The sequence below is a fragment of the Microtus ochrogaster genome, chromosome 22 (assembly GCF_000317375.1).
Source record: "Microtus ochrogaster isolate Prairie Vole_2 chromosome 22, MicOch1.0, whole genome shotgun sequence".
NCBI lineage: Eukaryota > Metazoa > Chordata > Mammalia > Rodentia > Cricetidae > Microtus > Microtus ochrogaster.
The window spans coordinates 6240576-6258205 of record NC_022023.1 but is presented as its reverse complement, the minus strand read 5'-3'; the positions used below and the strand labels follow the sequence as shown (position 1 = coordinate 6258205).

Below are 17630 nucleotides of genomic sequence, written 5' to 3'. Positions count from 1 at the left end.
TTCCTTTCCTTTCTCTGTTTGCTTGTTTGTGAGACGGGGTCTCTGCATAGCCCTGGCTGTCCTGAAAGTCACTCCATAGACTGTACTGGCCTTTGACTGTTCTATTACTGCTTCTGCCTCCTGAGGCCTAGGATTAAAGATATTCGCTGTGTAGTCTAGGCTGTCCTTGAACTCTCTTGACTTGTCTCCTTAGTGCTGTGATTTCATTTATGAGTCACTATACCCAGCTCATTTTTGTGATCTATTCCCAATCTTTTGTCTTGACTTTTGTAGTGAGTAACTAAGACGGAATCTAAGCTCCACCACCAAGCTGCATCTCCAACCCTTTATTTATTTAGACCTTATCTTTTTAAATCCTTTCTGCCAGTTTATATGGTTAGCCACTAAACAATCTGAGTTGAATTGACTGTTTTCTGGTCTGTATTCTGTTCTGAGTTGGACCCTGTACTTCCTATAGGTCATTTGAACCTTCTGTTTCATTTTGTTTGGGGCTGGTTTCTTCCTCCTCCGTTCCATTTGTGTTGGGAGCTTTCTCCTTTTTTCTTCTTCTTTCTCCTCTTAATTCTTTTCCTTGTTTGTTGAGACAGGGTATCTCACCATGAACCCAAGCCAGCCTGGTACATGCTGTGTAGCCCAGGCCAACCACAAACTTAGGATTCTCCTACCTCAGTCTCCCAAGTACTAGGATTACAGGCATGAGCTCCATGCCTGTAACCTAACACTTTTTAGAATCCCCTTTTTATCTACTTTGTGTGTGTGTGTGTGCTTGTGTGCCACTGAAATGTGTGGAGGTCAGAAGACAGCTTTCAGGGCTCGCTTCTCTTCTTCTCTCATGGAAGCGGCCATTGTACTTGGATTGTGAGGCTGGAGCATTGAGGACTTTCATCTCCAGAGTCATCTTTATCTTACAGCATTGTTACGCCTGTTTCTGTATGTGGCAGTTTGGAGGTTGCTTTTATGTCTTACGAGGGAAGCTTGAGCAGAAGACACCACAAAGCCCACCCTCACAGCGGCACACTTCCTTGAATAAGGCCACACCTCCTCGATGTTCTTCAAACCACCACACTGTTCTTATCCATTAGCATTTCCAAGTCATTGCTCTCTTCGAGTCCAGTCTAGGGTAGCAAAAGAAGCCCCCAGGGAACTGTGAGAGTCTGGCTTGGTGTTTGGGCCAAGATCAGTCTTTGGAGAAAAGTCTCACTCTGCAATTAGGGCAACATTGGGCTAGTGATGTCAGACACTGTGCAGTTAGTGACTGTATGGGAGATGTCACTTAGCTTGAGCATTTCCACATTCGAAGAAAGTAGAGGAGATTCTTTCTCTGAACCTCTGGTTAAAATCTGAATGTGGAGTTCTCAGTGGGCTGCCGTCTGTGACTGGATAGACTGCCTGAGAAACTGAGCGGCAGGGTTGCCCGTCTAGGTACCGTTGAGGTCGGCAAGGCTTCGAGGAGAGGTGCTGATGTTTAGAGGCCTTTATCAGCTAGAGGCCAGACACATTGCCAAAAACTCGCTAGTGTGGGCCACTAAGACAGTGACTGGAACAGTGGCCACAGGGAAACTGTGTTAAGTAGAAGTGCGATTCCGTGGCCTGTGTGAGCCTATCCCCTCGTCAGTGTGAGCTGCTTTATATCCTATGGTCCTGTCAGTGAACTGTTTCCTGTGATATCTTCTAAGGTGCCCACCCTGTGCAGGAAGCTCGGTAGATGACACTGGCTTCCTGGTTATGTGTGGGTTAGGACACCAGTGGCCAGATTTGGAAAGCCTTCTGTCGCAATACTAAAGTTTTCTAATTTTTATAGCACTCCTCGAGTCTCTGGGTGCCAGCCTACCTGGAGCCGCACTTGGTTAATTTGTTCTGGAAGAGAAACTTCCAAATAGCATGATTCTTTTGTGTTAATTCTTTTGCTAGTCAGATCTCTTGTCCTTGCGGGGGGGGGGGGGGGTTAAGCCTTGATGTAATAGTGAACAGTCTGTGTATGGTCCTGGAAAGTGGGCTCTTACCTAGTCTAAATGGTAAAGTAAGCATTTTTATTTTTGAAATTCAGTTCTAATACATGTCTCTTATTTCTCTCTTTTAGTCTTGTGAAAATGCCATTGTATGCTGGAAACCTGGCAAAATGGAGGATGATATAGATAAAATTAAACCTAGTGAGTCTAATGTGACTATTCTTGGGCGATTTGATTACAGCCAGTGTGACATTTGGTACATGAGGTTTTCTATGGATTTCTGGCAAAAGGTAGCACATACTTTTATATTTGGAATTGTCTTCTGAAACACCGTGTCGTTGTCCCCTTTCCTGTTTTGTCCATGCTCCTCGTCCTCACGCTTTGGTTGTACTGGTCCTGTGTTGATGACTTTGGCTGCCTCTTGGGCACTGCACGTTGTCTGCAGTGTTAGGAAAGAAACGGGCAGTTACGTTCCTAATGCCTGTTCAAGATGCAGTGTTTTAATGTGTTTATCATCTTACCTAGCTTTTCTTCTAGAAAAACTTAGAGAAAAATCAGCATGGAAGGTAGAATAACTATTATCCATTTGCTGCTGCAGTTTATTTCTCTAAGAAAGCTTGGGAGGAGCATCCCATTCTGTGTGTGACTCTAAGGTAGAGAAAGAGTACTGTAACGCCCCCGTCCATGAAAGGGGGCGGAGCCCTAGTTTCTCAAGATGCCAAGGAAATAGTAATTGTTCTTATTCTTACTTACAAATCAGTATCATAAGATGCAAAACTCAGTTAAGGGGGCCACCAAGGCTGGAGCTGAGGCTTCTTAAATACCCTAGAGCTTGGTACTGTGTTGATTTTATGTTTTCACTTTGTTTACGCAGATGCTTGCACTGGGCAATCAGGTTGGCAAACTTTATGTTTGGGATTTAGAAGTAGAAGATCCTCATAAAGCCAAGTAAGTAACTGTGGTCTTTTTATGTCAGCCTTAATAATCAGTAGCTGTTCTCCGTTCTGCACCTGTGCCACATCCCCAGCGTGTGTAGGTCACAGGAGCCAGTTCTCACCTTCCACCATGTGGCTTCCATGGATCTGACTCTGGGCCATGTCACCAAGTGCATCACCACTGAGCTGTGACGTGGCCCAGTCATTTTAACAGCTGCAGGTTTTAGAGTTTAAGTATTTTTTTCATATTTCAATTAACTTGTGCTTATACTGTGGTGAGTAGATAGATATACCAAACTTGCTGAAATTTAGAATGAAGGATGATATTCTTAATGACGGTGGCTCTCACCTGCAGTCTCTCCTTCACTCTTTAACGTGAGCACTGGTATGTGTGCTATTACATCTTGTCTTGGTTCTCCCTAGGTGTACGACACTGACTCACCATAAGTGTGGGGCTGCGATCCGACAAACCAGCTTCAGCAGGGATAGCAGCATCCTCATAGCTGTCTGTGATGATGCCAGCATTTGGCGTTGGGACCGACTTCGATAAACTATTTTTTCCTGGAAAACTAGAATATGTTGTCTTTGTAAAATAGAATTAATGTATCTTGCTAGCAAGGGCAATAGAGCATTTAGACTTGTTTTTCAGCATTCGATCGGGCTGAGCTGAATGTAGTGATGTGTACCTTGTTTACATTCTTTGTACTGTCTTCCTGCTCAGACTTTACGGCTTTTAATAAAAATTTATTTTTGTAAAGCTGTGTTATTTTTATTGTGATGAAAATTAAAGTTGGAAGTAATAAAATTATACTCTATCTTTTTTGTAATGGTTTCTTTAACTGGAGTAAGCTATTTACTATGGAGACTTAAGTGTAAATTGTATACCTAAGCTGTACTTAAATCTCAGCTCTGCTACCAAGTAACCTTGGCTATTGTTAGTCACTTATTCTCACTGTGAAGAGACATGACCAAGGCAATCTGAGAAAAGAAAGCCTTTAATTGGGGTCTTTCACAGGCTTCATCCGTTATCATCATGGTGGGGAACCTGGCAGCATGTAGGCAGGTGTGGAAGCGGAGGCCAAGAGTGGCATCCTGATCCACAGGCAGAGAGAGACAGACTCTGGCCGTGGCTTCGGCTTTTGAGACCTCAAAGCACACCCCAGTGACATACTTCCTCCAACAAGGACCACACCTACTCCTTTCCAATAGTGCCACTCTGTGGGGACTAACAATTCAAATGTATGGGGACCATTCTTATTCAGACCACCAGATACTTAACATCATATCATGTACTTTTAATTTTCTTCTGTGAAAACAGCCATACCTATCCTAAGTAGTAGGTTCTCGGCTGGAAAGGCAGGTCAGTAGTTAAGAGCACTGGCTGCTCTTCCAGAGGACCCAGGTTCAGTTCTTTTTTGGTTTTTTGAGACAGGGTTTCCCTGTGGCTTTGGAGCCTGTCCTGGAACTAGCTCTTGTAGCCCAGGTTGGCCTCAAACTCACAGAGATCCGCCTGCCTCTGCCTCCCGAATGCTGGGATTAAAGGCGTGCGCCACCACCGCTCGGCTAGGTTCAGTTCTTAAGCACCCTCATGTATGGCTCCAGTCCTGGTGAACCCAGTGTTCTCTTTTGGCCTCTGAAGGCAACAGGCATGAAAAGTGGTCCACAGACATATACATGTGGGCAAAGCGCCCATACACACATGGTTACTGAAACTTTGTCTTCCAGATTCGAGCTCAGGAGGTTCTGGTGAGCTAGTTTAAGTGTCGAGCCTGATGGCCTGAGCTCAATTCTGGGGAAATTCTGGGGACGTTTACAGTGGAGAGAGCAGCTGAAGGCCGTTCTCTTACCTCTGCTCACACACACAATATCCCCCCCCCCTTTTTTTTAAGAATTCAGTTGCAGGGGCTGGAGAGATGACTCAGTTGTTACGAGCACTGCCTGCTCTTCCAAAGGTCCTGAGTTCAGTTCCCAGCAACCACATGGTGGCTCACAACCATCTGTAATGAGACCTGGTGCCCACTGGCCTGCGCACAGAATACTGTACACATAATAAATCTTCAAAAAAAGAAAATTCAGTTGCAATAGGACATTTTTAAAAAGATTTATTATGTATACAACATTCTGCCTCCATGTATGTCCACACACCCATACTGAACTCATGAAAATCTTAAGTGTTATTTTGTGAACTGTACATGTTTGTTCTTACCAGTACAGTAGGCACGCTCCACAGAAGTAACTCAAGGGTGGATCACAGTCTACAGTAGTGAAACATGCTGTTATCTTTCTGTGTTCAAACTAAGTTCTGTTTTTAACCGAAAGCACGGCCTCCTGGGACTGTTGGCACTCCTGTCTACCCTGTTGTACATGTCACTTGTTTCCCAGTGGCACTGAATTCTACATTATGAGTCCACTGACATTTCGGGGGGGGGGGGTCTGGTAGTGTCATATCCTGATGGAGGACAGAAAACAGCTGAGTTGTTATCGCCGGTCCCATTGATAGGGACAGCAGTGTTAAACAAGACGTAGACCCTTTCTGAGGAATCAGGAGGCACACACAGGTGAGACCTTGACAGGTAAGTCACAGAACTCAAAAAGGCACAATGCTCTTTTCTCTTGGCGTACTGTATTAGTCTGTTAAACTGCAAGTTCATGCAGCTGCACACAACACAAAAGAGCCCAAATGGCTAAAAGGGAAGTGTTGTGGGATATTACTTTAAGTAGGCAAAGATGTGTTACATTTTACATTTCTGCTGGGGAATATTACAGAGTAAAGGTGTGCTTCTTTTATGTTACATTTCTTTAATTATGTTACGATGAGTTGCATTTGTTTCTCCTTGCCTCCCTAAGGCACCTGATTGGTCTAATAGAAAGCTGAATGGCCAATAGCTAGGTAGGAGAGACGGGGCTGGTGGGCAGAAAATAAGTAGGAGCAGAAATCTAAGAACTAGGGAAGAACCAGAAAGAAGAAAATGAGGAGAAAGAGGCACACGCCCCGGGGCCAGAAGCAAGGCAGCTGTGAGCCAGACCTGGGAGGGAGAGAGCAGGAAAGTAAGAGGTGAGGAAACAAAGGTAAAGAGCCCCGAGGCGAAACGTAGGCAGGAAGATTTATAGGCTATAGGTGAGGGGCGCTGATGTGTCTGGGACTTGGGCAGCTGGCAACTTCAGGGAAAGAAGTTGCAATAGCTGCCGAGAATTCATAACTTGGCTTTTTGGCACTACCTTTCCTTTGTTCGAAGTCTCTGAGGGGGCAGGGTTTGCAGAGAGACAGGAATAGGGTTTCCCAGGCCAAGCAGAGGAGAGCTGGAGGCTCCAACCTAACGGTTAATCCTTGACGCTACTTCTTACAGATATTGCTCTGTGTTTCCTATGAGCCTTTTTTTATGGAAATGCATGATTAAAAAAAGCTTTTTACGCCAAGTATGGATGGTGTCGTGTGTTTGTAATCCCAGCATTTAGGAAGTCGAGGAAGGACAATCAGGAGTTCAGGATCATGGCTACACAACAAGTTCCAGGCCAGCTAAGACTACATAAAACCTGATTAAAAAAAAATGGGGGGGGGATTTTACAATAAAACTCCCACCAATTACGCACCACCAAACTCTATTCTCAGTGGCAGTCATCGGTTAAATTACCACTTAATCCTCACAAAACCCCCGAAAGAGGTAAGTATCTCTTTCTTTTTTTTCCTTTTTTTTTTTTTTTTTTGGTTTTTCGAGACAGGGTTTCTCTGTGGTTTTGGAGCCTAAGAGGTAAGTATCTCATTTTGTAAAAGAGCAGCTGAAGAAGCTGGTATACAGCTTGTCCACAGTTGTACAAGGGGGAAAAAAAGTGAAGCTGGAAAGTGCTACAAGGAATATATGCAAGAAAAGAACACAACCGCTTGTTAAAATTAGTACTTCTGATCCTTCTTGGCGCGCGCGGGGGGGGGGGGGGGGGGGCCACCAGTTCGAGATCAACCTAGGCTACGTAAGGAGACTGTGCCATTAAAAAACCGAGATAAAAACACGCAGCGCTGGAGAGAGGGCTCAGCAGTTAAAAGCACTGGCTGCTCTTCCAGCGGGCCAGAGGTTCAGTTCCCAGCACACACAAGGCGGTTCACAACTTCACAACTGTCTGAACTTTAGTTCAGGGATAAGACGCCTTCACACATATTATCTTCAGGCGAAACAGGAGAATAAAAATAAATAAAATAAAATGAAATAAAAATAAATCATATAAAAAATACAGAAGAATTTCTGAGATAGTATTTGGCAGAAAGAACACAGGAATTGGATGACGCTCCCAAATTCACACCTTTGTCAAGTTTCAGAGCTGGTCTCGCTGAATTTTCCTGGCGTATAAATCGGAGATAATACTTAATTCATAGGGCTTTTGTAGGAAAGAGGCTGAGTGAAGCGATTCTGGTAAAGGCGCATTGATACGCCTAAAATGTTACACAAACCTTAGAATCATCTTCCTTCAGCAAGGCACTTGGAGATTCTGATTCACGCAAGCCCCGAAAACGCGAACTAACATTCAAATTCTCCGGACTAGCCTCCCCGGAGGTCGGCGCACGGCACTCTGGGATTTGCAGTCTCGGTGAGCCGCCGGCTCCTCCTTATTCCCTTAGAAGGAGGAAATGGGTGCTGCAAGACCCGGAAGTAGTCGTCCCCGAGCGGCGTGCAGGTTAGGGTGGGAGGGTCAGAGGTCGCCGGGCCAGAATGCGTTTCTGTGTTGCTATGTAGTGGAGGGGCACGTGCCCTCCTGCAAATTCCGGAAGGTTCTCGAGTTCAATCGGGACAGTGGCTGCGGAATTCCTGGTCTCCGGCCTGAGGTGCCCGCTGGCCGAGCAGAGGCATCGCGGGCGCTGCCATGTTTGGCTGCCTGGTGGCGGGGAGGCTGGTGAGGATGGCTCGGGCGGTGGCACGAAGGGGTCGGCGGCTGAGCCGGGTGGTGGCACGGTGCACGGTGCCAGGGACGCGGGGAAACCCGCTCGTTGCCCCCCCCCCTTTTTTTTTGGTCTGGGCGTGAGCGATGGGCAGTGGGACGCTTGCCCAATTCGTACGCCTTTGAATAGTTGTCAGAATATTATTGCCTATCATTGAGTGTGCATTTTGTTCTACTTACCGGGCCGCGTGCTGTAATTGCTCGGTATTTCAGCCTTCTGCGTGGCGTTTATTTTGACATTTCGCCGTAGCCGTGGTTCACTCCGGCGCTACTCATTCTCTCTTGGCAGTTCAGGAACTTAACGCTCAATAGAAAGTGTCCGTACTCGCTTCAATGGATAATGTCATTTAGAAGGAAAGCTGAGATTTGTAATCTAAAGCTAAGCGTTTTTCCAGAGATTTTCTTAAATTGCCCGGGGCAATGAGTTTCTGTCGGGTGTATTTGGAAGGCCCCCTTTTTGAAGTTTACTGACCATGTTTGAAATTTTCCACCTTCTCTCAAATTATGTTTAAAATAGTTGGAAGTTGGCTAGTAGAAATGATTGGAATTTAAGTGTGAGCCTTAACCATGATAATTGGAGAAGGATTCCAGTGAAGTGCTTCCTTATCAGTCAGAGGATGCACTTGCTTTTCCAGAGCGTTAGAATGAAATGAAATGAGTGCCTGGAATTATTAGGGGGAAGAACCCAGAGTAAATCTGGCTTGTTAGAAACCATCGGTATTTCCGTCTTGAGACCTGACTCCTTTACCTTCAGAGTTCTTTGCTTTGTTTATCCCTGCTTTGTTAAATTTTGCAGCCTCTTTGTTAAACTGTGCTTCACGGATAGCAAGTAGGCAAGCTCTTGACTGCTTAGTCTTACCAGCTTTTGAGAGTGTATTCTGTACAGACGGCTTTTAGGAAACCACGTGGTTCCGAATAACCAGGGACTGCTAGCGTTAGGCTTGTTTTCTGTCTCCATCTAATGCGAGGCCCCTGTGGAGGTGGGGGAGCGGTAACACTGATGATCTCCTTTTGGGGAATGTCCCTGCTCTGGAATTGGAATACGAAAGAAACAATTTGAGATGAGTGTGTATCTTTTAGATGTCTGTCATTAATAAGGCCTGGCCTGGTGTCTCACACCTGAAATTCCAGCCATTCAAAAGGCAAGGGAGGAGGGTCACAGTTGCAAGACTGTCTCAAAAAAGAAAAGGGGAGAGAGTGTTGGAACTGGGCAGTTTTGGGGAACACCTTTAGTCCCAGCAGTGGGAAGCAGAAGCAAGTGGAGCTCTGTGAGTTCCAGGACAGCCAGGGCTACACAGAAAAACCCTGTCTTAAAAACAAGCAAAAAACAGTAGAAAAAGGGTGTTGGGGATAGCTTTTTTTTTTTTTCTCCAGTCCTGACTGGTCTGGAACTCACTCTGTAGATTACCAGGCAGGCTTTTGAACTATGAGCAGCCTGCCTCTGCCTCCCAAAGCGCTGGGGTTGAAGGAGTCTGTCTCCACACCCGACTCAGAATTCCTGTTTAATAGCCCCAAGACTGGGTTCAAACCCCAGCACCACACACCACAAAAAAACAAAACAAAAAGTATGTTTTTAGAGAATTAAAAAAACAAAATTGTATGTGGAATGTGTGTGTCATGCTGTGGACCAATCTGAAGGGAATTTAGAGTTATCTGTTGTATTTGCCTGATATCAAATGGCTATAATAAATACCCAGTAGGTATTAAGTATTTTTTGGGGGGTGATGTTTGGCTTTAAATTGTGTATTATTAGACATAAATGAAAATGGAGGACAAATAGACACACCGACATCTGAAAAGTTAGGCACATTGTGATCTTGCCAGAAAACCCGCCAATGGAAACTTACAAACCCAATTTTCATTATTTGAGGATTTTTTGTTTGTTTTTTTCTTTGTTTTCATGAGACAGGGGTTCTCTGTGTAGCCCTAGCTGTGCTGAAAGTTGCTCTATAGAACATTCTAGCCTCAAACTCAGGGTTCCACCTGTCTGTCTCCCTAGCACTGGGATTAAAAGCCTTTGTCATCACAACCAGCCTGAGGTTTTTTTCTTTAAGGAGCAAAATGCCCAAGGCAGGGAAGAAGAGAAAGGTTCCCCTAGTCCATTTTCGTTTGCTTTAATTAAGGTCAAGTATGAAAGTGTCTGGTTGGATATGGGGCACACCCCAGTCAGCATCCCCGCACTTGGGAGATGGAGACAGGGCATCAAGGGATTTGAGGTCAGTCTTGACTGCATAGCTCATTCAAGACCAACTTAGGTCACCTGCATAAGATCCTGTCTTAGGAAGGAAGATTGGAATATGAGTGTAGATTTACAGAATATCTCTTGCCTGTGCAGTAAAAGTTGAAACAAATCTTTATTGGTTTTCAAGGCCTGTGAATACTAGAGGTTTCCATGCCTTCCAAGAAATATATGTGCTAAAACTTGATGAAGTTCAGTTTCGTGCTATAGGAAGGTTTGGTTTCTATTTTTGCTTTTCATTTTATTTATTTATTTTATTTATTTATTATTTATTATTATTATTTATTATTTATTATGTTCATTGGTGTGAAGGTGTCAGATCTCATGGAACTGCATTTTCAGACAGTTGTGAGCTGCTATGTGGGTGCTGGGAATCGAACCTGGGTCCTCTGGAAGAGCAGTCAGTCAGTGCTCTTAACCGCTGAGCCATCTCTCCAGCCCTTCATTTTATTTTTTTATGGTGAAAAATTTTAAGTTGGGCGCCGGGCGGTGGTGGCACATGCCTTTAATCCTAGCACTCGGGAGGCAGAGGCAGGCGGATCTCTGTGAGTTCGAGGCCAGCCTGGGCTACAAGAGCTAGTTCCAGGACAGGAACCAAAAGCTACAGAGAAACCCTGTCTTGAAAAATCAAAAAAAAAAAAAATTTAAGTTGGGTCAGTAAATTTCATAAAAGGGAATCAGAGCTTGGCCTTAAACACTCCGACCCAGTTGAGTATAGTGACAGGTACCTGTACACCTGACACCTGGGAGGATTCGGGTTGAAGGTCCTCCTCTGCTGTGTGATGAACTTGAGGCTGGTGTACCTGTATGAGGTCCTGGCACTCAGCCTTGACATCTTGGGATTTAGTTTAAGAACTTTACTTTATGGTAGTAATTGGGATTTTAAGGTTTCTTGTATTGGTAGGGTAGAAAACTATAGAGAAGAAAAAGTAAGCATTTAAGTAACAGCAGCTACTCGGCACAGAAAATCATTTGTATTAGGTATTAAGAATGAATTATTTGGGTCAGCTGGGTCGTGGTAGCACAGTCTTTAATCCCAGCACTCAGGCAGAGGCGAGCCTGGTGTGCAGAGTGAGTTCCAGGACTGTTAGGGCTGTCCAGATAAACCCTCCCTTTATTTATTATTGCAAATAAATAAACAAACAAAGTCAGTGCTTGGTCTTGAGAGTAAGTGTGGTGCTGCAGATTTGTTCTTTGATGAATAGCCATTACTATAAAACCAGAAACCTAACAACAAAACCTCAGCCTGTGTAAGCTAAAATACCCCAGTCCTGTCAGGATTGCTGTTTCTCTGTGATGCATGTGGATATAGTGTGTAAGAAAAGAATTTTATGTGGAACCAGCCTCCACCCCACAGGATCTCACGTAGCCCTGGGTGGCTTCCAGCCTGCTGTGTAGTGAAGGTTAGCCACGACTTCTCAGGTGGATGCGCCACCACACCCAGTTAATCACCAGCTCCTGTTTTTCCCAAACATTGTTTTCTTTAGTCTGAAGATTAAATGGTAAAGGTTAATCTCTGCAGCTAGTTCAACAGGGTTTGGTTCCTGAGGACCTTTGGTTCCATTTTTTTTTTTTTTAAATCACTTTTAAAAATCATGCCATTACTTTGTTTCATATGCATTTGTGTTTAAAAGCACATGTATTTTTGAACCAGGAGAGATCTCAACCCTTCAGGCTGGAGAGTTACTGTGAGTCTCTGAGTTCCAGGCCAGCAGGAGGCGTGTGGGGATGTACACAAGCCAGGACTAGGCCAGCCAGGGTTGCACAGAAATATCTTGTTCCTAACAAAAAAATCATTGTTGATTAATATTCAACTCATGTCTTAACCCCCGTTAGACCTCGTACCAGCAGGAAAGCCTTGTAATGGAGTGTGGCAGGACGGACGTTCGTCACAGCACGGGTACTGCGGCAGGAAGGCACCGTACAGCCTTGTGTGGTTCTTGTAAGGCAGCTTACAGTGTTGTGTGGCTGTCCTGCTGCTGAGAGTGGATGGCAGGAGAAACCCTACAAGCCTTGACCTTGGGTTATAAATAGATTTTAGTGGCTGAATTTGCTAATCCAGAATCTTAGAATAATTGAGTACCCACTTTAATTACCTGACCGTCTGCCGTTCAGATTGAGGATAAAAGCCTAGGAGTGTTAAATTGAACACACTTTCATTTTTACAAGGTTTTCATGTTTGGGACAGAGTCTCAGGTATCTCAGACTACCTCACATTTGCTATGTAGCTGAGAACGACCCCTCAAGTCCTGGGATAACAGGCATGTGTTACCATGTGCTCATTCTTACAATGTTCTTAAAGCATAGTTACTTGTTTTGCAAGCAAAAATCCATGAGGGAACTTCTGAGAGAATGTAGCAGTATTTTGAAAAGATTATATTCATTAGATGAGCATTTTAAGGCTAAATACGTGATTTTGGATTTTCTGTTTATCTGGTGGTTTTGTGTCAGGATGTTAGCTGACTGAGTGGTGTGACGTAGCGGCTGCCGGTGACAGTTTGTAGCAGCGCTGGAGGTGGACTGAGCGTCATGTTCTCAAACTAAGACTGCTTTCTTGTCTCCTAGGTGCAAACAGCTGCACAGCAAGTGGCAGAGGATAAATTTGTTTTTGACTTGCCTGATTATGAAAATATCAACCATGTTGTGGTTTTTATGCTGGGAACAATCCCATTTCCTGAGGGGATGGGAGGATCTGTCTACTTTTCCTATCCTGACTCCAATGGGGTGCCAGTATGGCAGCTCCTGGGATTTGTCACGAACGGGAAGCCAAGTGCCATCTTCAAAATATCAGGTCTTAAATCTGGTAAGAATAATATTCAAATGGTGTCATAGTTGCGCTTTCTTCTAACCAGCATAACATGAAATACAGCTTTTAAGTTCCACCATGTTGTTCTGAGTAACAGTCTATATGATTCTCATGGTACAGAAACATCTAGAAAGTGGGAAGTGAAAGCTCCCTGGGCACACTGTACTTGTCCTCTGGCCCTGAGGGAAACCACTCTTTACCTGGACGTTTCTGAGTTCCTGAGTATTTTAAGTAAAGGTGGTCTCCCCAGCACCCGCATTTTATAGTATGCATGCTTGTTTTAAATGGAAATAGATAAAAATACTACTGTATAGGAAATAGAGTGGAAATTCTTCCTTCATTAAAAAGTTGAACTCAGTTGGTAGTGCCTGGCCTCAAGCTCGGAAAAAGTCAGATGTGGTGGTCTGTACTTGTAATTCCAGCAGAGACAGGTGTACCCAGGTGGTTTGCTGGGCAGCCAGCCTAGCCAAACTGGCGAGCTCCAGGCCAGTAAGCAATCTATGACATAAACAAGTTGGGCAGACTCAAGGAATAACACAGATGACCTCTGGTCTCTACAGACATGCACGCACACATGTTTACCTGAATGCATTCATAGTTCCTTGTGTATACACACACCTGTGGATGTGAATATTCAGCTGTTTCAGCTTTTATGTTGATCTCTCTGGCATTCCTGTCTTGGCTCTGTTAACAATGCGGGACATAATCTTCACTTTACACTTTGGAGTATGTTTGAAGAAGTGTGTGAAGAGCTGTGATTGGCTGGCGTTGCTCTCGCTGATGCTCTGTTTCTCTGAGTCTAGGCGGAGGTGTATAAACCTCTTCAGTGTGTCTTAGAGAGATACATATGGAGGCCAGCGAAAGCTGATTTCGGCAGCATAGATAACATGTTCACAGACTTAACAAACAGGTGCCTGCTCCGGGAGTTTAAAGATAACAGTTGAGCTCTTGTCTGCAGTAGTGGCTCAGTGGTTAAGATGCCGACTGCTCTTCCAGAGGACCCCGGTTCAATTCCCAGCACCCACCTGGTAGCTCACAACTGTCTGTAACTCCAGTTCCGGGGACCCAACACCCTAACTAGACATATATGCAGGCAAAACACCAATGCACATAAAATAAAAATAAAACAGAAGAAAAGTAAGATGTAGCTGTGTTTGTAAAATAGTCCTGGGGAGAATGGAGTGGTGAGCTCTAGTTGGGTGGGGAAGTTTCTGGAGGAGACAGTGTTACTGCTCTGGGAAGAGTTTGTCAGGCCTTTGAGACCTATTGGCATTCTTTTCTAGGAGTAGACACAATATCTCGGTGGAGGGGTAACAGTTTGAGGATGCGCTATGCTCAGAATGGCACAAGGCAGAAAGAGTACGTGTAAAATAGGTGTGGATCATAGAGCGAATGGGTGCTACTAATAGTCAGCAGTTTTTAGTGTGCGTGAGGTACCGACCTGTTTGCTGATGCTTTACAAAGGCCATGTGCTAGGAATGCAAACAGAATTGACTTGAGAAAATTGAATTCTGTGAATACTGAATAAGTTGAGTGATTAAGATACGTATACCTGCATAGAAAACACAAGGAAATTTGAGCTGCTATTGTAGTTTCCAGTATTAAATTTTCTGATGTATACGATATTAGATGAGATAAATATTCTCATCATCCAGCTTCAAAAATGACCAGTTTATAGATATTAATTTGAATTCTTGTTTACTTCTCTATTTTGATACAATTAGAAGCAAGAGTCCTAAATCACAACTAATCTATAAATATGTTAGCATCTTCATTGAAAGATAAAATTTAAGAACTTTGTCTATTTGTTTGTCTTGGTTATTCGAGACAGGGTTTCTCTGTGTAGCTTTGGAGCCTGTCCCAGAACTTGATCTGTAGACCAGGCTGGCCTCGAACTCAAAGATTTGCCTGCCTCTGCCTCCGAAAGGCTGAGATTAAAGGCTTGAAGACACGCACCAGCACCACCACCCGGCTCTGGGTTCAAGGCCAAGGACCACAGTGTTGACTGCTCCACAGAGGGCTTCTTCCCACGCCATATCACTCTTCTGGAGTTCAGGCTGTGCAACTGTGTGCTTGTCCTGTGGGTGGGCTGCCTGGCTTACCTCACCTGTCGATGAGAACTCCGTTCCTCGTGTTCCACACTCTATCCCTTTCCACTTGATGTTCGTTCATTTCTTGTTTTTTCCAGCCCCTTGCCGCCTTCTGAGGATTTCTGAAGTTCTTGCCTCTCGCTGACACGGTCGTCCTGGTTCACTAGTTTTTCATTCCCTGCCTGGTGCTGCTCTCTCACCCTGTGGGCCCTGCTTCTCCCTTACACCCGTTCTCTATACATCCTCCCTAGGGTAGGCATCTACTGACCTGTTTTCTACTGTCATAAACTAAATGTATTTTCTACAATTATATAAATGATAGCATATGTATGCACTTTTTGGGTAGGTGACATCTTTAATTGAGGACAGTTAATTTTGGAATCTTCTGTATTATAGTATGTATCACTAGTTCATTTCTCTTGTTGAATTACAAGCTCTCTTAATAGAATCATGCCGTCTGAAGCTAAGCGCGTTTCTACTGCGAACCATTGGATTATTTGTGTATGTTGTGCATTTAGCACACGTTACCCAGACAGCTCACTGCTAGGCAGCACTGCATTGATGTCGTTCACACACTGCAGCTTGTTTGTCCCCCTCCTCTTTCCTTTTCACTGTGGAGCCCTGGTTGGCCCGGATCTGACCAGTTAGAACAGATTAGCCCTGGACTCACTGAGATCAACCTGCCTCTGACTCCCAGGACCCATGTCAGGCTGTCCGTGAACGACTTAGGACCTTTTGGGATATTTCTGGATAATTAGGTCATGAAGTCCATTGCTGAGCAGGTGAAGGCATTGATCTGAACTCAGTTTCTAGGACCCCGGTGGTAGAAGGAGAGAACTGACTCCTCCAAGGTTGTCCTCTGACCTTTGACCTCAGCACCTATACTGTGGCACAAGTAAGAATTTTTTTTTTCTTTTTAGTTTTTCTAGACAGGATTTCTCTGTGTAACAGCTCTAGCTGTCCTGGAACTAACTGTAGACCAGCTGGCCTCAAACTCAGAGATCTGCGTGTCTCTGCCTCCCGAGTGCTGGGATTAAAGGCGTGGCCACCACTTCTCGACTCTCCAAATTCTTGCCAGCCCTTGTGCTATTAGTATTTTAGTAGTAGTACCTCATTGTGTTTTTAATACACATTTTTGTAATGTCTAGTGATACTGAGGAATCCTTTTCATGTGCTTTTTTTTTCTTTTGGTCTTCAAAGACAGGGATTTTTTTTCTGTCCTGGAAGGTTGCTTTGTACAGCAGGCTGGCTTCTGCCTCTCAAGGGTTGGGATTAAAGGTGTGCACCCCTACCTGGTTCTTTCATTGTCATTTTGAGGTCAATGAAACTTCCTTGATGAGTGTGCAGATCCTTAGATCTCCCCCCACCATCCCTTCCCTATCCCTCCCCCTACCACCATCCGTCCCCAACCACATCCCTGTCCCCTCTCCTCTCGTTCTCCTTCTTTTCCTTTCCTCCTTAGTCAGGAGAATTTGGCATATACTTTAGGAATATCTTAAACCTAAGACTTTTCTACATCAGCCTCCCAGGGTATGTATTAGAGGGTAGTCTGCTACTTCTACAAGTTACTTTTGAAAGTTCTCTGCATGAGTTCTTTGTCAGATTTATGGCCTGAAAATACCTCCCCTTCCCCGTTTTGAATACTTTTTTCTGTTTGTGGTATGTTTATTTAATAGAAGTTTACATTTTTGGTATAGTCTGTGTGCATTGTTTTTTGTTTCTGTCTAGTACAAAGTCTTTCTCTTTGTAATTCTTGGCGAATAGCTATCTAGTTCCAGCTCAATGTGTTTAAAAGACAGTGAAGACAAATTGTCCTGTCGTTGAGCATGTTCACTTGATATTTATTTGGGAGTTCTTTCTGCTTTTTATTTTAAAAGTAAAATATAGACAGTTGTGGTTGTCCTGAAACTAGCTCTGTAGACCAGGCTGTTCTCAAACTCACATATACCACCACTGCCTTGCTGGAAGTAGATATTTTTTTTTTTTTTTGGTTTTTCGAGACAGGGTTTCTCTGTAGCTTTGGAGCCTGTCCTGGAACTAGCTCTTGTAGACCAGGCTGGTCTCGAACTTAACAGAGATCCGCCTGTCTCTGCCTCCCAAGTGCTGGGATTACAGGCGTGCGCCACCACCGCCCGGCTGGAAGTAGATATTTTTATAGTGTTTTTTAAACAATAGAACCTTAGTTGGAAAATGGTGGAAAGATCGGATGAATATATACTATAAAAGGGGCTACCAGATTGGCTTATACAAAGGGGCTTGGATACTTACTCTGCCTGTTTTCTACAAAATTGGAATTTCCACATTTTTTTCAGAGTCCAATAGCAGAGGCTATTCCCTTACTCATTTGCAGAGTGTCCTGGGAGTTGTCCTAGGGAACTACATCTTTAATTTTCTCGAGTCCTTGTTCTGGCCATGGTCTTCTATTGTGTAGCTAGCTATCTCATTCACATGAAAGATACTCTATAGACTCAAAATTTCTTTTCACATATACCTAGTGTATCTCTCAAGTTTTATATTAACATTGACGATTGTTTTTTTTTTCACTTATTTCTTTAAATACTATGTCTTGAGTTTTGAAAGTAGTATTAATTTTAAGAATCTTCAGAAAATTTGACACTGCTTCCAGTATTCAGAGAGTCAACTGAAAACTGGTTCAAGCTAAACACCTGTTAAAACTTGTAACAG

At 44.0% G+C, this 17630-nt stretch overlaps 2 protein-coding genes across 4 annotated transcripts in view; both read left to right on the top strand.

The window, feature by feature from the left end:
* The window catches only part of Eed (embryonic ectoderm development), a 22099-nt gene extending 18464 nt beyond the window's left edge, over positions 1 to 3635 (top strand). The window contains exons 10-12 of one of the 2 annotated variants that reach the window (XM_005357564.3): positions 2081 to 2239; positions 2824 to 2897; positions 3308 to 3635. In XM_005357564.3, the coding sequence (XP_005357621.1) occupies positions 2081 to 2239; positions 2824 to 2897; positions 3308 to 3434 (360 nt within the window). In that variant the 3' untranslated portion in view covers positions 3435 to 3635. The remainder of the gene's footprint in view (positions 1 to 2080; positions 2240 to 2823; positions 2898 to 3307) is intronic. The other variant, XM_013350180.2, reaches the window with a different exon arrangement.
* Positions 3636 to 7551: 3916 nt separating this feature from the next.
* Hikeshi (Hikeshi, heat shock protein nuclear import factor) overlaps positions 7552 to 17630 on the top strand; it is a 20749-nt gene continuing 10670 nt past the window's right edge. The window contains exons 1-2 of one of the 2 annotated variants that reach the window (XM_005357563.3): positions 7552 to 7765; positions 12615 to 12852. In XM_005357563.3, the coding sequence (XP_005357620.1) occupies positions 7736 to 7765; positions 12615 to 12852 (268 nt within the window). In that variant the 5' untranslated portion in view covers positions 7552 to 7735. The remainder of the gene's footprint in view (positions 7766 to 12614; positions 12853 to 17630) is intronic. The other variant, XM_013350128.2, reaches the window with a different exon arrangement.